We start from the raw sequence: 23,306 nt of genomic DNA on the forward strand, positions 1-23,306 counted from the left end.
GCGTGCAAATTCACCAGAGGACAAGATTCATGCTTCTGCTGTACCGCCAGCGCAGAGAGCTCCCTTATGTGAGGTTGTGTATATTTTTATTATTAATAATAGCTTTATTATTAATAATGATAGCATTATATTATTATGATCATGACTTGTTTTTGTTACGTTTTAATTAATGTAAATTGGAAATAAAAAACAAAACCAATCAAGTGTAAAGTCCCTTTTTGTTAGTATCCTCTGTTAATTTATATAAAACTACAAATGTAAGGATCTATCTATCTATCTATCTATCTATCTATCTATCTATCTATCTATCTATCTATCTATCTATCTATCTATCTATCTATCTATCTATCACAGCTGTTTCCTGGAAATTTGTGCAAGAAAAATAATGTTGGAGTTGGCATTGTGTCCATAGTAATGTCAATTTTAAACTGATTTTATTCCAAAGGAAATATTTCAGCTACAAATCTTTGGTTTTTTTTATTTTTTTATTAAACACTTTTTTTTATTCTGGAAATCCACATCTGATAGATCAATTACTTGATTCAATGGATCCCATTGTGGCAGAGGAACCAAATCACTGGGACAAAAGACATCACTGTTAAAAAAAAAAAACATCCACAGAAAAGAACATTTACGGCATACAAGAGGGAGACAAAAAGGGGGGGAACCCTCTAACCCTAAAGGCATTTAGCCATGCAGAAAATCAAGTCAAGATCTAGACACGGATTCGTTACATTTAACATTCAAGAACTAGAAGTTACAACGACGGCGTTTCACAAATTTCCCCACAGAGTGTTCATCGATATTCCTGCAGTCTCCCACGAGCGGTTCCTGACCTGAACCCTGCTGTTCCATTTGCAGGTTTCATTTCCAACTCAAACAACACACTCCAATGACTTTGACAAGTACACATTTAGCACTTTGTGGTACACAAAAAGATGCTTTATGCTAGGCCCTGGCTTTTACAATGTCTGAACATCTGTCTGAAAGAATTCCAGAACAACAATCTTCAGCATTCAGCTAAACAGTTAGGATCTTCCTCAGACTACAAGGACGAGACTGGCTACCGTGCTAAAGCAGCTCTGTGAGCCACAATAGGCACAGTGGTGCTCGAAGCTAAAGGCTAATAAACAATTCTGTGCTCCTTTTGCTCCTAACAGACTGTGAGTGATTAGCCTGTGGTTTTGTTGTTTAATTTTGGTGACTGACATCGCCACAGTCCTCACCTCCTTTGGGTCAAAATTAATCCCCCCAGCCCAAAAGAATTTTGAATGAGCACTGATGGGTAGTCAGAACTCTGCAACAACATATTTCTCTCATTGAATTTCAAGTCACTAATCCTCAATAATCAGTGCTGAATGGATTGTTTGCAATTAGATGAGCTCTTCAAAGGGAACTCAAGTATTTAATTTCACTGAACATTGTGATGTAGTTATCACCACTATTACTTACAATAAACATGTCTTTGGAAATGCGACTCTTCATCCACTTGGGTTTTATGAATGAAATAGCACATACACCAAATTCACTTCAGAACTGACACACATTAAAATGGAGGGGAACTACGGTAAGCAATCTAAAAAAGAAATCTAAGAAATATAATATTTAAAAAAAAAATCAATGCCTTGATGTTATTTGTTTACAGCACCTTGAAAGACATTCAATTACGCTGCAGCTATATGGAAATCAGGACAATTTATATGCAGCAATCAGCACGAAGGAGACTGAGTGGCGCACGACTGCAGATGAATTAAAGATCAGCTCCCCTCAGGATAAACAACAATACATATCTGATGATCTGGTCTTGAAATGCCTTTGTACTTATCAGTAGCAGCTGTAAGAAGCCGTCTGGATATTTTAGAGCTCACGGCAGCAGCTTGGAACAAACCAGTTCACCAATGGCTTCAGTGGCTTGTTGAGGGTAAGATTAGATCAGTAACTGGAGGGAAACAACTGGGTTAGAGACTGTGTGTCGGAAAAAAACGTTTTTGTGTGGAAGAGTAAAAATAGTGGACAGAAAAAAAACACGCACAGAGAGAGACAAACAATTAGAAGCAGGCAATCATTAGAGTTCTCCTTCCTGACCTTTTAATCACACTTAAACTGATTAGTGTTTTTCAAGGCTTCATTAAGGGTCAGTTGGTCAAAAACTCCTAATTAGGGCTTAATGAAAGATAAAGACAGACAAAAATTACCCAGGGAGGAGAGATAATAGGGCTTTCATCTCCTGCAGCATGCCATTGTCCTCCAGTGCGACTCGTCTGGGCTGTATATTAGAAACCAGTGCTTAGAGTGTCCGTCTCTGTGGGGGTCTTGCGCGGGCTTGGCAAGCTCTTCAGGTACTCCAGATGTCTTCTGGCTTCGGCCTGGTTCTGCCTCACATAGTACACGACGTACACAATGACCATGAAGAACCATACGAACATGGTCACCAGCATGGCAACGTCGGTGGTCTTCCTGTGCAGGCTGCAGAAGTTCACTCCCGAATCCAAAAGTTTGACCAGAGGCTGACCCGCGTGCTCCCCCTGCGACCCCGGGTCTTCCCACCTGCTCCCCTCACCCATCCCCCGCACGGAGCTTTCGCAGATGATCCCGTTGACCGTCTCGGGCTCCAGGTGGAGGGTCTCCATCAGCTCCTGCAGGGCGCAGTTGCAGTGCCAGGGGTTGTGGTAAAGCCTCGTCTTCGCCCTGGTGGAGCCGAACTCCTCGCGATTGGCCTGCCTCAGCTGGTTGTGCGAAAGGTCCAGCAGGCGCAGCTCGGGCCCCAGGTGCCGCAGGGCCCCTGTAGCAAGCGAGTCGATGCGGTTGTGAGACAGGTACAGGTCCCGCAGGTGGACCAAGTCACGAAAGGCGCTCTCTGGGAGGCTTCGGATGTAGTTGTGTTCCAGGTGGAGGGTGACGGTCTCCGGCGGGATACCCTCTGGGATCTCCCGCAGCCCCGCGTCCGAGCACTGCACCATAGCCGTGTCCCAGGAGCACTGGCAGCTAGCGGGGCATTGGGGCGAGGCTTGGCCCCACAGGACCAGGAACAGCAGTGAGAAGGGCAGCCAGGACTGAAAATCCACCCTTTTTCCACGCCACCGTCCTCCTGCGCTGTTGCCACATCTCTCCTCACACCAGCCTGTGCACATCGCCTCACCATAGCCCCCTGACGCACACTAGGTCCCAATCAGACACCACCCAGGGTCACGCCGGGAGAATCCGACAGACTGGGGGAAAGAAAGGGGGTCAGCTTTAAAAGAGTGTCCCGCCCACTGCCCGATTCAAACACATGCAATCAGAATGAGCAGCAACAGGGGAGATTATGATATTTTGAAGGGGGAGAAAACGGGGTCAGTGGGTAAAGGGATTGACAATGAAATGCAGCGGGAAGCTTAAGCCCGGTCGGCCTAAAATATACAACGCTGGACACAAACAAACACAGGAGGACAGCAAATAAAATAAACATCAAATGCATCAACTGCTGATCTTGTTCCGTCTCTTTTATGCATTTCTTCTTTTCCTCCAAGATGTCGTTTGGCCACTTCATCATAATTCATAGGCTGAAGACAAGGAAGTGGGAGGGCGGGATTAAGTTAGAAAGAGGGGTGGGATCGATGGTCTACTGCACTATTAACAGCAGGAGCATCAATCCTGCCCTTGCACCACAGTGTCAATAGGTGACAGAGATGGGAGGAAAAAGTGCCAGCATCTCTCCCGTCGCCACTACTGTGACCGAGAACTTCTCAAACGGGCTCCTGAATACATGTTTCATGAGTCTTAAATTATTTGAGGCTGCTTTTTTAGGCTCCCTGAAAAACGGTGTCGTTGCGGTTTTGCTGGAGCGAATCAGGTGTTTTCAGAACATGCTTCGCCCCCCTCCTCTCCCCTTGAATCAGACGAGAGGACCCTGAGATGTGGTGGAGCACTTTCGGCTCGCACCGTGTCTGTAGAATCAGAGCCGCTGTCTCCGTGATTCAGCACGGACCTCAGCTCTAAAGGAGAGAGCTTAAGGTGACTGCGTGACTGACGGCCCGGGAACGTCAGTCAAGTGGCCCGGTGCGTCTTGTGAGCAAATTAACATTTATTACCGAATATGCATGCATGCAAATGTTCAATTAGCAACACATCTCTGCAGGATAATTATGAATGGGGACTGAAAAGGCGAGCAGAGGGTTACGGCTGACAGCTTTAGAGGATAACATCATCATCAACGTGAGCCACTCTTCTTTTTAAATATTCTTTTATTCATATTATGATATTAAATGTAAAGCCCCGATCACGTGATCGCGCAACATTAATTATAACAACTTTCGCACCTTAAAATGTTGTTTTCGTCGGATTTTTGAAAGATTCCCGAAACCTACGGCCACACTTACAACTATTGGTAACTAAAACGCAAAAAATAAAATAAAATAAAATAAAATCCATCCACCAAACGCGTCCCAGTTTAAATCCGACTAATTGCCACGGCGCGTCTTACCTGTAAAAACGGTGCCTTAAGTTTTAGCTCCAAGAGGTGGATAATAGTTTCTTTGTTGTTTTTTCTTTAGAGGCTAAAGTCCTTTCGCGCTTCTACTTCGGATCCGTCGCGACAGCAGACCAAGACTCGTCATCTTCTTCAGCGAGGATTCATTAGGAGAGAAATAAAGTGTGAGGAGCAGCGGGAGCGCCGCCGTGGTTTGTCGCCTGCAGACGGACTCATAGCAACAATGATGTGGGGCAAACTCCCTCCTCCCTCTCCGTGCGTGTCCGCGCGCGCGCGCAAATGCAAACATGCGAGGTGTATCATTATCATCAGCCCCTCTTGTCCCCACCATCAGTCTTCCTAAAGGAGACACTGGTTGCTTCTGTATGAGATATTAACCTAATTAGCCACAGATACAATTAGATTCCCGCTGTCACGCTTCCTTCAAAATAGGAATCCCAGGCAGTTACAGGTACAGTGCAGACAGTTCATAACAAATAATGCAATAAAACACACTTACATTGTGTTTCCATTTGAAATAAGAATTGTCACTGCAGAACCGACGTGCATGTGTGGCTGATGTCAGACTGGGGCTATTTGGATAAACATATTCCATTCACAGCTGCCACGGCGACACAAAGCATGACCCCTGTGATAGAGCTACAGAAAAACATCATTAAAGTGAGGCTGCAGCGCCTTCTCGTTCCTATCGGGCCGAATACGGGAGGTCAAATGGAATGAGACCTCATCTAACCACTTAAAAACACAAGGAAATGGTGCATCTGTCTGTATCTACCTGCACGCATGCACATAAGTGCACGTCTTTATTCAAGGAGGGTCTGGAAAACTCAAGACTCACATCCGGGGTCACACATTTCCGTATCAATATTAAGATTTGGCAGCTCACATGCACACCGACATGTGCTGCATGCTCAAAATGTTATTCATGGTGCGCCTCTCTTTGTCCTGCTGTCTGTCGTTCTCACCCATAAGCATCAGCCATATCTGCCCCCCCCCCCCAGGCCCCCTTCCCACAATCATACACACACAAAAGAAATGCATAAAGAAGTATACAATTCTCAGGCATTTTGTCCCGTTTTCCAACTGAAGCCAATGATTTGTTTGAAAGCACAGGTGTCGTATCTGCAGCTACAGCGGTGGTGGGGAAAAAGAGTGTGTGTGTGTGTGTGTGTGTGTGAGAGATAGAGAGAGAGAGAGGCCGAGAGAGTGAGAGAGAAGATCCACACCCCAAATGCACTGCACGTTGTCTCTTTTTCAGGTCACCAAGCTTGGAGTGAATGGCACAGTGACGGGCAAGATCCGTTCAGAGCCTGAGTGGAGCTAAGAAAGTGAGCCCGGAGAGACGGAGGCGCGGAGCATGTTCGCACATATTCACACATATGTGCACCAAGATGCACATGCACAGCGTCTGATGTTCAAAAGCTTCAGTAAAGCAAAGATCGGCGGTCTAATCGATCGGAACGGAAACGTCATTTGAATCTCAGCCTTTTATTATGGCGTTCAGAGCTGAGCAGGTGGCGTGTTGAGACCGGAGCAGGAGGCGGAGATAAACCTAGAGGAAGATTTTGTGTAACTATCCTGACTTCTCTGGGGACTGAATCCACTAACAACAGGTCAGGCTGGGGGCAGGTGTTCTGCTGAGGCTCTCAGTGTGGCCAAACGGGAGTTGCCAGAGCTTGAGTCATCTAAAAACTGCTTTCAAACCAGCGCGGAGGTTCAGTCGGCTGTGCTGAGAGAAACTACAGCGCAGACAGAAAATCATCCCTGCTGACACAACAAAGTATAGGCAAAAAAAGAGAAGCTGTGTGGGTAATTTGGTGCAAAGAAAAGGATTACTGCTGGAAACAGAACAGAAAGTCAAGAATATGTTTGTGTTGGTGCTTTGAATTTTGAAAGTAACACTTAAAGAGCACCGCGAGCAGATCAGCCTTACAGAAAACAGCCAGAAATCTTGCATGAAAGTGAAAAGTGGTGGCTGCGAGCCCAGATCAATACTTATTAGTCTACAAGCTTGTTTTGTCCTTTCAGTCAGCACGCCTGCAATTACACGGCCACAGTGTGCACCGTTGCTGAGTCCTGCTCCTTTCTATAGAGGTAAATGTTGGGGAAACAGGGACGTCATCTCCATCAAACCTAAAGAGATGACATGACCTGTGTTTCACTAACGTCGCCAGACTGAGCAGAAAAACACTTTCAAACCTGTAAAACCACTGCGGAACTGAAGGCGGAAAAATGTCTGATGACACGTGGACGCAGCCACTGCTGGTAATCATGGAAGCATCCATGTGACAGTTGAAGCGGAGCGGTAATGAGGAAAATTCGACCAGCGCCCTGCGACGTTATCGTGGGGAGACTGACTGTGGCTCACCCGGTGTTTCACCGTAGCCTTGACGCAACGGGGCTGCCGCGAGAAGCTCCCCTTTGTGGCGTTTGAAAATTCTCGGGATTCATCAGACCTCATTACCGATGCTTTGATGCTGGGGCGACGCCGAGGTCGCCGCCGCCCGTCTTTGTTGTGACAGCATATATTGTCAGCGTGCTGGAAATGAAAGGGTCAACCGCTGGAGATTTCTATAACTCAACCCTTGAAAGGTGAGACCAGGGGGCTTCTGAGGCTTTGAAGACGTTTGGTCTCTCTGCATTCTATTCCCTTGGGAGGGGAAAAGACAGCTGGGAAAAGCGTTTTTTAGGTTTTAAATAAGATATTTTAAGACGCTGAGCCATGTTAATGTAGTTCAAGAGCTTTATTTAAAGAATAATTGGTAACAAAACAACTGAACATCCAGACTGGCATGAGGGGACACCATTGATTCATAATTGGCTGCCATTTAAAGCCACCTGAACTCCGGTAAAGGAGAACAGCATGTACCCCGACTTCCAACAAACTGTGCTGATGGCGGTCCACGCTGACCCTTCAGCTGCTGCTTCCGTTTGCGGGGGCCTTCGCGGCAGCCTGCAGGGTCCTCCGGGCCATTTCCAGGGCACCTTCCATGCTCTTGTTCCCACCAATAAATCCTCCAGCGTGGACGAAGATGCAGCCCTTAATCCCGCTGAGCTCCGACAGCGCCTGGTCACGGACGCCGCGCCACTCTTCCAACAGGGGCAGCCTGCGACAGGAAGACAGAAGGGCGAGTGTGTTAACAGATGGATGCTACATGGTCAGCTGCTCACTTCCTGCTGATCAACCCAAACACATCCACGTGCAAAAAGAATGTTTATTTTTTACATTATTTATCATTTAACTCGTTTTTTGTGTTAAAATATGATGCTGCCATCATCAATTCAAATCTATATTTTCTAATCTATATAGAAATATTGATATGTGATTAGATGTTATCAACCATGTTGCTGTAAAGCAAGGCTACATTTTTAAACAATTTCAACATTTTTTGACCCATGATTAAAATAATAATTACAAAGAACTGCTAGTTACGACGTGATTAAACTAGGCACCAAAAACATTTGTAAAGGTCCTTAGAATTGTGACCGACTTGATTGTAATTATAATCCTTAGGCAATCTATTTCAGAGAAGCTTTGTACTAGAATAGCAAAACAGTTCCGGCACAAGTGCCACTGTAATCAGCTCCGTCAAGCAGGCCGGTAACAGTCAGCTTCATTCTGGTCTGGAAAAAATCATCCACTGGCACAGGAGCTGGGAGGACACACGGGTGCACGGTTGTTTAGGAGCCAGCCTCGAACCAAAGGGTACAACGTACAGATCCTTAGGATTCCTAAAAATGCAGAGCAGCTCAGCTCCCAGGATCTGGAAGTAGCCCAGGCTGATGTCTGCAGGCTGGTCAATCAGAGCAGACTGTCTTGTCCCGATGGGGTCGGTCTCCATCGTGAACAAATGGTAAATTTAGCAGCGTTTTATGTTTTACATCAACACCTCAGTGTTTACCTCTTAACAGCGTCACTGCTTTTATAGTATAAATGTTAAAATCTCCTACTAGTATTACAGCTAAAACTCTCAATGACACCTCCCCAACGGTCACAGAAAGGATACATTTTACCTCTAACAGGAGCGAATTTGACATTAAATCATTTCCTGTCTTAAAAACAACCACATAACCTTTCCTTAAGAAAAGATACTGAGAAACAGAACAATCTTATTCTTATGAGGACCATTATAGGACAACATGGGGAGGAGAGCATTGCAAACCTCTAATCCCTGTTAAATGAATCAGACAATCGATAGCTCCACAGTATGGCTGGGAAACGATCTCAACAGGAAAGGTCAACAGGGCTGGTAATGAGGGAAAGAGTAGGTGGAAAATGACTTGTTGTTATGACAGACCAGGAAGGTGCGATTCTCACAATGACCTGTCTAAAACAACGGCGCAATCAGCAAATAAATTTCACCAGGACTTTTATTACCCCATAATGAGACACAGAGTCAGACTTAATGCTTCCGTGTGAGGAAGGAAAGAATAGCAGATAAATATGCTGACGAAAACACGGTGGTAGGATGGCTGACTTAAAATGACGGCAGCTTGTCATCTGAATTTTATCTGGAGCTACACCAGTTGACCTTTATCTCGTCTGTACCCAGAACAACAGCACCAAACACAATCCAAATACGCTACAACTAAACCCTGTATTAAATTGGGATAAAGCATCTGGACTGCCCTCCATGTATAGGTGGCAAAGATGGAATAAGCTCCGCCCACTATTCTTTTGCTGAGGCCAAACTGAAAACAAAATGCACTTTGACTACATTTTCCTTATTTCCTTATTTTTCCAACAAAAGACTCATCTGTGGTTCTCAAGCCTTCCTTCATTTAACCTTTTGAGACACATCCCACCTTTTAACCAATAATTATGGAATTGAACTGGCTGACATTGAACCATGGACACAAAATCAGCAAATTTGAACATTTTTTTCAATTAATTGATAAAATAATTGCAAAAATCAGAAGAAATAAAAACATATATTTGAAGCGGTTCTGCACTCTGACATAGTGTGTTTAGGATCCTGCAGGCTACACTTGCGAGGAAGGCCGTTTTCCACTTCTCTCTGTCTTCTCCATAATAATGTGATCCTGATAAAAATAGACCTGTTTCCCTACAGGTGCAGCGCCTGGCACACAGGTGATAAAAACACCCCTCTCACAGAACCAGCACATGCCCACTGGGAGGAAGCAGACCACCCGGGGAAAGGGCCATCTGTAGCTCTGTGGGGTTTTGCTTTTTTAAATCCAGCTCACAAGCTATTGTCTCACGCAGCTCGGCACTAAGCACAGAAGTCTGTATTAAAGGAACTCTTTGAAGCGCTCCTTCAACCATGAGCCTCGTGGTTGACTTTTAGTTGAAAGCGCCGCCAATTTTCTTTTCTGAATGGAAAATGCGTACCTGGGGATGTGGCAGAAATTGTGAAAGGTGAGACCCTGAGATAAGGGCGGATGGTGGGAGACATACAATTACTGGTTAAAATGGTGATGCAGGCTGGAGCAAATGGGATGGAACTGAGGAAAATGATTATCTGACAGGGAGAAAAGTACTCCAAATTGTGAGACACACTCTGAAAAACAGAGAGCGAGAGAAAAAAAGTAATGTTCGAGAAAAGCGTAAGTGGAGGGGAGAAAAATGAAGCCGAGTAACCAGCAATCAGGTCAGAACTCAATCAGAAATCTTTTGCTGCGTCCCTGCAGGCTACAGTGCATCAATGAGCACAGGATTACAGCGTAATGACACCTGCTGTCAATGGTAGCAAGGAATCTAAAGAACACGGAACTTTGCTGCCTGCACTTAATGGAAAATTGGCAGAGGAGCTTGAAATTGGGAAGATGAGAAGGTTAATTATCAAGTACATTATGTGACAGCTGGCTTTTGCTTTTTTGTTAGCAATATAACTCACTTTATAATGAAATTCTTCAGGAAATGTCAATAATGGGCCAAAGAATAGACGATTCAATTTTGGTGATGTTCGAGATTCCGGAAGGAATTGGAAGGAAATTTGACCTTTGAAGATCCAAAGATCAAAGTCAAGGCGCTTATCTACTATGTTGTGTAACATTGTATTACTACTGCCCATATACTCCAGGGTAACTCACTCTCAACTCACTCACAGTCTGTGGGGAAATGTCAGATTTAAATAAAAATGCAGTAGAATACAGAAATGAATGAAAGCAGAATACACAGCAGAGGGCTGTTCTTCCATGAAAACAATACGAATGATCAAATATCTATAATCCCAAACGTTTATGGCTATTTGTGGATGACACGGAAGATATTAGCTTTTATTCTGAGCTGCAGTGTCACATCATCAGCAAATGTGTGGGCTTTAGTTCAGTGGACACAGTTTGTCCCTCCTTCAGTGGATTTTGCTATGAATGCCGCTACAAATGTCTTTAGATATTTGCACTTAGTTGTTGGTCATTTTTACCATTTAGGACCACTCGTAATACATGTCACACTTTCCTCAGTCTGTCCAGCAATAGCACCAAGTTGTTCACTGCACTTGCACATCAATGTGGAATCACGTCCACTATACAGTACTTTAAAAAACATGTTATGTAGACTATAGTCATTTGAGAATATTATTTTAAAAACAATTAAATGGGCCTTGAATTGCTACGAAACCAACATTTTCTTAATATAAAATATCTTCCCAAACCAAAATCAAGAAAAGAAAAACAATCTTCTACAGGAATTGTTGGATTTTCAACTAAACATTTCCTTGTTATGGTTTTGAGCTCAACTGCAAAATAAATGCTCCTTAAACTGACCCTGATGGAGGAAGGTGGCAAAAAGATAAAGTGCAGGTTATTGCTCTCATTACTCATCCCCCCAAAAAAACTGTCGGTGGGATTTATACTCCAGGGAAAACAACTAATAAGAAGGGAAATGTCAAGCGACACAGTGGGCTTTCACTTGACAAAAGTTAAAGGCCAATTTATCATTTCCTGAAATGAATGAACTTGTGCGGACCACATTGGTGTGTGCACAAGATATTTCAGGTGCTTCAGGGTTCAACTTGATCTCCAGGAAATAATAGAAAGGCAGGTGCTAGATATACTCTCTACAGTGAGAAAGTATATCCTGCAGAGAGCATTAATCTTTGTCCCATGGACAGTAAGTGAGTGTAGCCAATGAAGGCAGTAGTAAAAAGTCAGCTTTCTATTATTCACACGGTAAGCAAGCGCACGTGCATAACCCGAGTGTGACCGCTTCCATCACATGATAACGTCAAAAAACATTGTTTTCACCGATAGCTCTGTTGTTCAATCAGCACTGAGTTAGCACTGATTTTCCTGTGCTGAACCAACTGAACACAGCAGACTAAAATCACAAATCCTGCTTAATCCCAAAGCCTTGAAAATTCAGAAACAGGCTTATAATAAAGCCACTGAAGAGAGCATATTTGCTCATCCATATGATGTGTGCTGTATGCTGGGATTTAGAACACCAGTCGAACACACAAGGGCTCCAGAGGGAATGCCGATGACGCTATTAGAGCACCATTGTGGGTCAGAGTGAAGGAGACGCCTCTGGTAAACAAGTCGGCTCTATGTCACATAACAAACATGGCCACAAAAGGTGTTAATCCAGAGACAAGTGTGCAGAAACAGTCCTTGGCTTGTGTTTGCCGTCAATATGGGACAGAGTGACAAGAAGACAAATATGACTTAACGAGCATGGGGGGACTCGAAGGTTTTAGGGATCTCATTATTATTGCCAGATGCAACAAATGCTCCATAACAACAGTGGGCCAAATTGCACAAGGCAATGATGTATAGGGCGAAAATGCAACTGGAATAGGAAAATGGAAAGAAAATTATGCTGTTTGCACCGTGGCAAAGGAAAGTGCTGCTGGGGTTGAAAGGAAGAAAACAACACGCCCGTTCAGCAGCAGCTAATTTGAAGCACTGCTGCTAATCACTGAGGTTCTCAGAACTTTACATTGATTTTCTGTCTATCTAACAATTTACTTCAAAATTCTGCCATTGACTTACAAAGCACTTGGAGCTTTAGGACCAAAATACGCTCCTGATTACATCAGAGATGTTGGCTCGATACTGATGATGAAAAGCCAGATGGTTATAATCATCTTCAGCCTGGAGGACGAAGAATCGAAGATTTTCAGAAGGAGTCTGAATTTCCACTCATCCGACCACAGCGCAGTTTTTCTTTGCCTTGTTCCATCTCGAATAAGCTCATGCCCAAAGAATGTTGCGGGGGTTTTGGATGAGACCACAGATACGGACTGTTTACACCTGCCATGGAACATGCAGTCTGGATACAGCAAACAGGTCAGTGCTAATCATGTGTTTAACGTCCTGAGTCAAAGACAAGTGAACTTTAGCTTCAGTAAGACATGTCACCGTGGATCTCCTCATTTCCTGTAAGTGTACCATTGTGTACCAAATACCCTCCTGATACAGCTACAAAATAATGTTTCAAATTAATAATATATATTTTTTTTAAACTTTTAAAAGTAATTTTTCCATAACTTCAGCAATTCAAAAGCACGCAACGACTGTGTCGAGAGGACTTTGGGTAAGAAGTAGAGCGCTGAAATAGGGAATGAGCCTCATCTGTCGAGCACCCGAAATAAGCCCAAGGACAGGCTTTTTAGTCCTGGAAGAGATGCTTTTATGGTTTGAGTTCACTGTGGTCCAAGCTTAAAAAGTTGCACAATGAATATTTGATGCGTCCAATGGAAAAAAAACAACAACAAAACTAAACCAAAGAATCAAAATAAACCTGGTAAAGGTTTGTCTATGCAAAAGCGAAATAGCTTATGTATAGGCTGAGTAACATTGTCTGTAGGCAGTAGCTCAGGCTATGCATCTAATATTCATCAAAAGTCAACACCACTAAAATCAAAATGTGTTTTAAAGCAGCTGTAAATTCAAGTCATTAACAAACATGTGCGGTGGATCAGTCGGCTGTTTATAACAGGCAGTGTCTACGTGAGAGGAGTGGAGTGGGGAGAGAGTTCAGGTGGGTCTGGTGAAGGGATAAGAGGGTTTATGTCCTTTCTATTGTGGAGAGAATCCAAAAATAAAACGTCTGCTGCAATTACAAGATGTCCCTCCTCCAAATAAAGAAGATTTTCCAACGAAGGAGGTGCAGCTGACACCCTACCTACGTTCTTGGTTTGAAAGTACAAAAGCAACAAAAACATCTAGTGCCACACCTGTTCTGAAAGGTGTTGAGCCCAGCGGGGACACACTGGATCCTCCACTGTCCGTTCTGGTCAGTATAAAGGACAAACTTGATGGGTGCCTCCACATTGAGCTCCTTCTCCAAAGCAAAAAGATGCTCCTTCCAGGGACATCCACCCTGGGAGAAAAGCAGCACTTCCCCGCTGGGATCCACCTGGAAATTAAAAGAATCAAAAGGCCTCTTATCAGATTCACGATGCTGGTTTGTACTGACAAATGGGCAGATTTTCAGAAATCATCTCAGCTTTTATGTGCAATTTAAGAATGACACCAAAACAGCAATAGCTGACCAATGGATGCTGCAAACATCTCATTTTCTACTAACTGGAGAATTAAAAATTGTAAAAATCAAAATTAGTTGTCACCGAAACTGTGTCATGTACACTTGGGAGTCAAAGACGTTGTCAGAGTTGTTGATTTTTGCAGTTTCAGAGAAAGATAAGAGAATTTTAAGAGCCAACACTCCAAGAGATCAGAGGAGATGGGCAAACATCAGCAACAAGGGAATATCACTGTATATTGTTTGCTTTTTGATGTTCTTGCATCTAAATTTTTTATATGAAGACCAGAGATTGGGGGGGAGGGGAGTGTTGTTCTGGTGGGTCAGTGGGAGTTACAAAACTTCCCATGGCAGATCTGTTAAAAATAACTCAAAATAAAAGCTAAACTATATTTGTATATACAATTTGTACATAAAAAACATGCACAAGGACCGTCAGCATTGGCAGGAGCTGCACAGTTTGGAGCTCACTAACCAAATTAGGTGATGATATACCGTAGGGTCGTGGATGTCTTTTATTGCAGCTGCAGATAGGCAACTACTGTAGATAAACAGGTACATTTCACAGCTGAAATGCCCATTACACGGCTGGAGGCCAAAGCCAAAGAAACACTCCAGCTTCAGGAATCACTGCATCACCTCTACTACTTTGATATTAGAGGCTTCAATGCAAAAATTCATACAATCATAATATGAGTAGATAGTGGTTATTAATGCAATTAATACTAAAGACAAAATAAGCACAAGCATTATCTCTTTTAGTATTCTTCATGACACAACGTCTCCCTTTTATTTAACACCGATAAGATCATATACAAGAGAAGAAACCTTTGCTTTTATGGAATTATCCACCAAAATGAACAAATTAGAACAAATTAGATGTTTGGCTGGAAATAATCTAAATCCCAAAATGATTATGTGCAATATCTGAATCCATATACCTTTGATTACATCAACAAATGGAAAATAAAAAGAAAATGATTCCAGAAATACTGCAGTGCTGCAGATGCGCTTAAAGGCATCACACCTCAGCAAAGGTCAACCCAATTTCAGTGAAGTCTGTAATGCACAAATAATCACTTTCACTCATCCTGAATTTGTGTCACACCCGACAAAATAGCTGAAATTTGATTGTTGACTAGATTGTGCTGCCATAAGACACAAACCGTGGACAACAATCAGGACAGGCTTCTTGGCGCACTGAAGGTCAAAACATATATGAACATACCTGATGCCTCTTCTTCACAGCTTCTTCCACCACTGCACGAGCAGGCAGCCAAGATGACTGGTAAAATTCCAGACGGTCCAGGAACTCCTCCTCGACCATCTGCAAGGCCTTTCTGAAACCCTCCTTCAAAAAAAGAGCAAATCACACGCCAGAAATAGCGCCTCAAACCATGAAAGACCATTATGAAGTTGACATATCCAGGAAAGATGCTGACAGAAGGCCAGAGAGATGTGCTGCTGTAACTGCTGCAAAAGGTGGACAAACCAAATATATACGACAAAAGGTTACAAAAAGGACTCGTTTCATCTGAATATTAGTTGTGCTCAGAGAAACCATTTTGAAATTATTGATGAAATCATGTTTTGAAGGGTAAGGTTTGTATTCAGGTGGTGAAAACTGTATAATTCTTCAGTGAATTCTAACAATTATGGGATCTGTAAAGCAGACATAGATGCTGCTTTAAAGCCTTTTTGTTCATTCTTATTTTCTGTTTTCTGTTTAGAAGTATGTTAAATTAATGACTATACAGTATTTTAAAAATAATCCTGTAATAATTAGCTGATTAGGTGAATTATTTAGCCCCTACTCTGATACCTGCACCAATTACTGAAGCTAATTATCAGGCAAAGATGGAAAATATTTCGAGATCCTCTCTGACAACATTACCAACTGGCTGTAAACAGACTGCTTGAAGCCTTACCTGGAAATTACAATTCCCCATTTTCATTTCCCTCATGAATAGACGACAAAATAACATGCAAAGTGCTCTCGTGCTTTCTCTTGACTGAATACGTTTTGCAGATCCACAAAACAAATTAGCATTTGTGAGATAAACTTTCATTTAATTTGAAGCCATTTTGAGCCTTGGAATTAAAAACCCAAGATAAATAATATGTTGAGATTTCCCTTTATAATTATCTGTCTTTAAACCTTTGAGCCGTCCTTCAGCTCACCTCAGTGTCTTGACTCTTGCTGTTCCAGCGTGGGTTCAGGTGGGCCACACGTGCACTCAGCGTGGTAGATACAGTGTAGCGTGCCTCTCCGTCATACTGTGAAATGCCATTGTCTACAGCATCCACCTCCTCCACAAAGTTCTCATAGAGCTACAGGGAACACAAGGAGAAGCCACAGGAGGAATGATGGACTGATAATGATAACAGCAACCTTATTATTTTTTTTAATTAATTTTTTTTAAATGTGTATTGTGTATTAGAAACAGACATACACAGATACACAGACTGGACTGTTTTTAAAGAACTACATTATCCTGACTGACGTCTATTGGTTCACACTATGTGAGCATTTACTGAAGAATGGAGAGCACGACTTGGACCAAAACCATAAGACAAAGTGTCTCAACAAAGATTCTTAAAGGTCACTCATCAAAGTGTTGACATTTTGCAAACTCTCTTCCAAGTGGAAGGCAGTCTTGCTTTGCCACAAATGGCAGAGGATGACACATTGCAACTTCCAAAATTAAAGTTAGAGTTTTGAGTTAGTCACAGTTTTAAGTAAAATGACACATTAAAAGGGCAAAAACGATATGAATGTGCAGCGCTGATATCAAAGGTGAATTAGGATTTGGCTGGTTTCAAGTCTCTGGACAGATGAACTGTTCTTGTGTTCTCCACCAGTTGTATGATGGTCAGTCAGCAGACACACCTTGGAGGGTTTTGCAATGGTTCTTCAGGGTCCATATTCGAAAAATGTTGAATTTAGTCGTCAATTAAAGATCTCCACCTTTCTCCTCTCACCTTGTCAAAGAGCACCTCCAATTCTCTGTCATGCTCCTTCAACTTGGTCAGCTCAGCCAACAGCTGACGGCCAAAGTGCACGTAGACGAGGCCTGCGGAGCTGAGCTTGGTCACCCAAGGCTTCTCTGGGCACAGACTGTGGAAAGTCTCTGTGAAAGTCCTAGGAAGAGAAAAGACAACATATAAAGTTGTTAATATTTATACTTCTACTCAGTGAACACCTGATTGACCAAACCATCCACATTATGCTGAGGGAAGACCTTCAGTCCCCTTTCTGACTCTGACTAGGAGTAAGGCACTGTTAGCAGAAAGAACGACCCAACAACCCAAATATCTTACAGTTTTGATTGTTGTACAAACAGTGTGAGAATGTTAACTACAATGCACAACAGATATTTTGTGTTTAGCTGTATGGCTGTAATTTGTTGGCATCAGAGCAAAAGCCTTGCAACATAAAAACTGATTTATATTTTTTTTTAAAAACATTTTACACCATTGGTCCTACAAAACCTCTCTGCCTTCATGCGATAATGTCTTACACTTCATTTTAAAAGAGAGGCCCAGCAGAGTAAACACTGATGTTCTGCACATAATTTGATTCTTTGGTCACCTTTTAAATGCTTCTTCAATAAGCCGTCCGCTGCCTCCAGATATACGCTGCACATGGCTGCCTGAGCACCAGAAATCAATAAAAAGAGGATTCCCATCCTTAAAAAACATCATATATTGTAGCTTTAGAGCACGAGTCTGCATTGACCGCAGAGAGAAGACACGCTCTGGAGGCTTTAGTAGCCTGAGCACACTGGAGGTTTCTCCTCAACAACATGCTGAAATGATGGTCCCCAGCACACAGGCACCACTGGTCATTTAATTCAGACTTAATTAGGATGCTCGGGATGCAGCACGGCGGAAGACAGACCATCAAATGAATGAGTGACAAGTTAGTGAAGCAAGAGGCAATCACAGCCATTAGAGGGCCTAATTGGCCAAGCTGAGGCATTTCTCTGCTGATTATCAGGGGATGGGTGCCAATACCACGGGAAAAAGAGAGAGAAACGGATGTTAGGATGTAATAATCGTTAATTGTTAATAATAAGTTGGTAGAGGTGAGAACAAAACTAAGAAATGTTTCAATAAGAATATAAGATAAGCAAAATAATTTTATATACTTTGACTCTCATACAGGAGCAGCAAGAGTGTCGACTGATATCTCTCAACAGTGCAATTATATCTTTCAATGCATCATAAAACACCCTTGAATGAAAAAGCTCAACTCCTATAAAATATTATTAGCATTCATCTCATACTATGGGAAATATGTCACCGATACATCTACTCTCGTTATTCTCTGTGCAGGCTGCTATGACCTATAAATCTCAATTTTAGTGAGCTGAAGCAACACTCCTTGATCAGAGTTCATCTAGGCTGGGCATGCATACATGCTCAATAATACCCAAGCTGGTTTATGACCCCAGAACAAAAACATCTAAAAAAAAAAAAACAGGTCGCAGAAGAATACGAACATTACGTACAAGATATAAAAGGTGTACCATTATCTATCCTTCTGTTGTTCAAAATAACGGCCCGCCCCATGACTTGATGTGTCTTTTAAATGATGTAATAAATTAAATGGAGAGGAAGCCTTAATAACCCACTTAAAATATGCATATCGCCACCCAGTGTTGAGGAGGACATCTTCCAACCAGTTATTCGATTTTCTCCATTGCAGGTAAACTGGGACAAGGACTAAATTCCGATAAAACGCCAAACTCTAATTTTGTGCATATAAACTTAAGCAGCATTCCAAGCAGTCATTTGTGATAAAGACATGATTATCTTGGTAAATAATAACAACTATGGAGCTGAGACCCTAAACAACCTGAATGACATCAAAACAGAAAAATAAACTGTGACATTAATTACTTTTAATGTCTATACCATGTCATATAAAATATGTTTAAATATTTTCAGCCTGAGTACAAATCTTACGGCATTAGAACTATTATTATTACAGATGTTTTCTGAAACACCTTATAAACTACGTAATTTTGTTGTGTAAGAAAATGTCCCAGTATTGTCCTGTCCCTTTAAAACACGATGCTCTTGTACATTCCTCACTATAATGTGTTTACACTGCTGGCAACATCATCTGACACCGTCACACTTTGGGTAAAAAAAAAGCTGCAGAATATAGTACTAATTGCTCCTATAAGCATCCGGGCCCCCTTCCGTCGCAACTGTCGTCTGCACATGGGAGTGACAAAGACGTATTCCTGCGGCCCCCTGACAGAGATGTGGCAGCCTTCGTGCCTCGTGAACCCACCGCAGGAGGGCATTCATTTGTATCAATGCTAATTATCACTAACCACCTACCGGGAGGAGAGGTCTGGCATATCTTTGTCACTGTGGTCACAAGAGCTATCACTGATTATCATCAGGACATTAAGCTGACGAGGCAATATGAATGAGCTGATGACAGTTTGGAGCGGAGCAAAGCTCTCTGCAGAAACTTTGGAAGGATATTTTTCAAAAGGCATTGATGCAGTTCCTTTCATGATCCATGCAATTAGGATGCTTCACTGACTGAACAGATGCTGCAGAAAAACTTTTCCATGAAACGAGGAAAACTAGATTTTTTCATTTTCTTCACCCAGATGCCACAAGTTGAAAACATCCAACAACAAACCTGAATGAAAAGAAGATGAGGAACCAAGTGTGCTTTAAAAAAATTGTGGGCTTGGATGAATCATTTTATCAGTTTAGCTCCAATGAATTAAAGTTGCTGTAATTATTCATTTAATATCCACTAAACATTTATAGTGGCACATAAAATGTTTGTAAAAGCCATTTTTATATCATTTGGTTTTGATGATAAGGATATACGTAAGATGAATGTTTGTTAATCATTATAGGTCCTTAAAAACCCTCAAAATGAAGCTGGCTTTCATGTCATCAGGCATGCAACAAACTGAGAAACATAATTTCAAATCTTCTCTCAAACGGAAGCCAACTCAGGAGGGAAAATGTGCTAGCTTCAATTCACAACTAAAGATTAATATTATTGTTTTTTAATATTTATCTATTTTGTCTATTATTAACAATTAAACTTAGGGTGTCCCTCTCCTCTCACTTGAAGATAGTAGGGGTAGTGTCAGACTTGGGATGCAGAGATACAGGGAAACAAATATTGGTATTAGCCGATATTTCCCTTGTTGGCTGGCATTGGCTTATCAGTAAATTAGGTAGAATTCCCTGATTTCAGCATCCAATGTGTCGGTTATTTGCAGTCGGGCATTTCCCCCGATAACACTGGTTGCATTTGTGTTGTGGCTGCATTGTGTGTCCACAAAACACACCAATGGAACTGAATCATTTCGGAGTGCAGACAAAATATTAATGCTTACTGCACACTGCTAGAGTGACCATTGTGACGTATGCAAATATAAAGTCATTGTATTAGCCATACCTCTGGTGATGATCATAGCGATGCCTCTTTGGGTCAAATTCTCCTCCTACATCAACAACAATGTCACACTCTGCAAGCCGTGTTGGGTCCCTAGTCCGAATGACTTCTGCATCCTTTAAAACAAATAAACAGTTTTCAGGTACGTGATTAGCAATGAGTAAGGATTTAAAATTTTAAGCACAAACATTACATTTGTTATGTTCCAATTGGTTTGGTGTTTTCCAGTTTAGTGTCAATATAAAATAAAACCCTCTGGTATTTTACTTAATGCACCCATACTTGCTCATTCTTTTGTGCTTAAATGAATATCAGATATAGTATTTAAATTTATAATACAATCTGTAATTATTACGATCTGTAGTGATGCATATTTGTGGTAGCCCTTTTGTATAACAGCACCACCATGTGGAGTATTACAGTATAATCCCTGACGAGAGCAAAAGTTTAAAAAAAAAAAAGAAAACTGGTCTAAAACAGCCACTGCAGTCGCAAGGAATCGTTTAAATTCGTTATTATCATCTAGAATTGCACTTTGGTTTAACAGACCTCATTAACAATACTGTAGTGTGTTTTAGGTTTTTTTTTTGGCAAAATTATGCACATAGCATCCTTCTACAATCCCGAGACCCGGACTGAAACTTACCTTGTATTCCGGTATCTGACGGAGAAAGAAACAGGCCAAAACCTCGTCACAATGAAATGTGCCGTTGTGCGTTCCAATCTTTTTACCCGTCATGTCTTTAGTGCAGAATCTCTTCGGTTCACTTGACATGTATCGTTTCTCTACGCGCCTAACATTAAGCAAGAAGCAGCAAGATTGTGGACAGAACCGTCTTGATATAAAGAAGACTTTAAATGCCTTTGCTCTAGGCGTGATCCGTAATAAATTACCTGCTACAGTAAACATACGCGCACACTCAAACCTCTTTTCTGTATGATTCAGACGTATAGCAAAGCAAACACGATGGAATCACAAGTTGAGAGCGTGACGGACAGATTTAGCAGCCGGACAGGAAATGGTGCATCTGCTTTGTGGACCAATGGAAACATTGGGCACGGGAATTTTAATACCACTACTGTACTACAACTAAACGTACGATCTCAATAATAATAATAATAATAATAATAATAATAATAATAATAATAATAATAATAATAATAATTTGCATCAACTATAGGGGTTGAGTCAATGCTCTGATAAACATCCAGTGTATGTGGGAATAAATGTGTGTTTTTGCAGCCCGAGTATTACACAGCATATTAATAATATATATAAATCTTCACAGTGGAGGCTATGTGAAAGCGTCTGTCCTGTTAGTAAAATGACTGAAAAAGTTGCCAACATGTTTAATAAACTTTTCATGTTGATAATGGGCCATGAAAGAGCTCTTTTAATTTTGATGACGTCCGGATTAAGGAGGGACTTTGCTCTTTAATCGTCCAACCATCAGTATTATAGTCTGAAAAAGGTGAGCGTTTCTCCAAAAACTTATATATGATATATCAACATCTTGCAATATCCCCTGAAAAATGTCTGAGGAGGAAAAAGTATTCAGAAATACTTTTCTTGTTTTTTTAAAGCAATAAGATTTGACGTAGTAAATGTGATCGGACGCTATTGGATGTGTGTTTATATTGTAACAACAGGTGGCGCTGAAAGGCAGCCCTGATAATGACGGGCTTTGTCGCTTGGAAACACTGCACGCATGTGTGCCTTCTTACAACAGCTTAATGCAATCGATGCACATTGATTTGAGCGTGGGCGTCCATTTTACTGGAGAGGGTCAGATGGAGGGTTTGTCCTGTCAAAGGCGAGTGCGAATATGGTTGCAGATCGATAATGTGGCTCTTGCTGAATTTGAAAAGTTTGTGGATTTTGGCGTGTTCTTCAATCATTTACTCTCGTTCAACGAAACAAAAATCAAAGTCACAAAAATTGGGCATGTGTCCGTTTTATGTGTGTATTTTAGATACATATTAGAAATCTTACAGCGCTTCTTAACTCCAAATCAGCACCATGGACAGCAACTGTAGGGAAACAAAGGCTCGTGTTGAACGTTCCATAATCGTTTTTGGGGTGTTTGGCAACATTTCTGCAGGAGCTTTCTCATGTTTTTCTTTGTTTGCTATTTTTTCCTAAAGATGTCACTACCATCATAGACAGCAGCCTCCTCATTTTGACTGAATTAATGACTTTATTGCGGTTAATATGTGATCCAGTCAAGTGAGTAATTAGCATAATTCTGCATAATTGGTGCCTGGTTGATGTCCAGAATATAAATTTGGAACTCCGTGCCACTACCTTGATATTCTGAATAAATTAGGCAAATGAAGGACAGCTAATTTCAGCTTTAACAACTTATGATCTATATTGTCCTCATTAAAAAAAGGTTTTTATTACAAATTTTGTGCCAGAATTTCTTACTGTTTGTATAATATGTGGATGTGGGGAATTAATCTATGAATATGCGGGACTCAGATTCTGTTGTGTTGAGAATCTTTTTGTTATGATCTGATAAAGTCTCACTTTTCCCAAAACTTAAGTGAGTCACAGTCACAGGCAAACCAAAATAAACAAGCCTGAAGAAAATATTCATCCACCACCCTCCTACATAGCTCGCCGCAGTCATATAAGACAGACAGGCTTGCCCGTCATTGGCTCGCACCGAACCATCAGATTCGCTTGTGGGTGGTGACCAAGAAAACGTCACGCTGCCTGTGATTTTCCTCTTGCCCATTCCAGTCTTACATGCAGCAGTGATGGGAAATGAACCTGCCCCAGCTTTCCTTAAAAGGAAGCACAGAACAGAGTTCAATCAAGAAGTCAATAATAAGCTACAGGGCAAGTGAACGTCACATTCCCCTGTGTCACAGCCCTGCAACGGCGCAGAGTCTGGGTGCCTCAGTTCTGTGTCGAAGAAAGTGAACTTATAACTGTG

At 41.8% G+C, this 23,306-nt stretch overlaps 2 protein-coding genes and 1 long non-coding RNA gene across 3 annotated transcripts; 1 reads left to right on the top strand and 2 right to left on the bottom strand.

Annotated features, from left to right (window-relative positions):
• Window positions 1-488: 488 nt before the first annotated feature.
• On the bottom strand, window positions 489-4,600 carry LOC101064047 (leucine-rich repeat-containing protein 3-like). The gene is made up of 2 exons (XM_029826880.1): window positions 4,463-4,600; window positions 489-3,209 (listed from the first exon to the last, which is right to left on the bottom strand). Exon 2 carries the CDS (start codon window positions 3,129-3,131, stop codon window positions 2,274-2,276), a length of 858 nt encoding a protein of 285 aa, XP_029682740.1. The 5' UTR covers window positions 3,132-3,209; window positions 4,463-4,600; the 3' UTR covers window positions 489-2,273.
• LOC115246923 (uncharacterized) lies at window positions 2,392-4,653 on the top strand. Its single transcript, XR_003886032.1, has 3 exons — window positions 2,392-4,038; window positions 4,118-4,194; window positions 4,533-4,653. It is a non-coding gene; the product is annotated as an uncharacterized lncRNA (long non-coding RNA).
• Window positions 4,654-7,193: 2,540 nt separating this feature from the next.
• On the bottom strand, window positions 7,194-21,397 carry myg1 (myg1 exonuclease). The gene is made up of 7 exons (XM_003973440.3): window positions 21,011-21,397; window positions 20,368-20,480; window positions 16,902-17,061; window positions 16,101-16,250; window positions 15,148-15,270; window positions 13,612-13,793; window positions 7,194-7,575 (listed from the first exon to the last, which is right to left on the bottom strand). The coding sequence occupies exons 1-7, from the start codon at window positions 21,272-21,274 to the stop codon at window positions 7,383-7,385; spliced, it is 1,185 nt and encodes a 394-aa protein (XP_003973489.3). The 5' UTR covers window positions 21,275-21,397; the 3' UTR covers window positions 7,194-7,382.
• Window positions 21,398-23,306: the final 1,909 nt, after the last annotated feature.

Source organism: Takifugu rubripes, chromosome 19 (assembly GCF_901000725.2).
Source record: "Takifugu rubripes chromosome 19, fTakRub1.2, whole genome shotgun sequence".
NCBI lineage: Eukaryota > Metazoa > Chordata > Actinopteri > Tetraodontiformes > Tetraodontidae > Takifugu > Takifugu rubripes.

What these genes read in the sequence shown, in the direction of transcription:
- myg1 (XM_003973440.3), bottom strand. Translation starts at nt 21,274, where the DNA reads ATGTTTACTGTAGCAGGTAATTTATTACGGATCACGCCTAGAGCAAAG. An exon ending in TGGAGGTGCTCTTTGACAAG is followed by an intron (nt 16,251 to 16,901) that starts GTGAGAGGAGAA and finishes TGTTCCCTGTAG; the next exon opens with CTCTATGAGAACTTTGTGGA. An exon ending in CTCAACACCTTTCAGAACAG is followed by an intron (nt 7,576 to 13,611) that starts GTGTGGCACTAG and finishes TTCCTGTCGCAG; the next exon opens with GCTGCCCCTGTTGGAAGAGT.
- LOC101064047 (XM_029826880.1), bottom strand. Translation starts at nt 3,131, where the DNA reads ATGTGCACAGGCTGGTGTGAGGAGAGATGTGGCAACAGCGCAGGAGGA.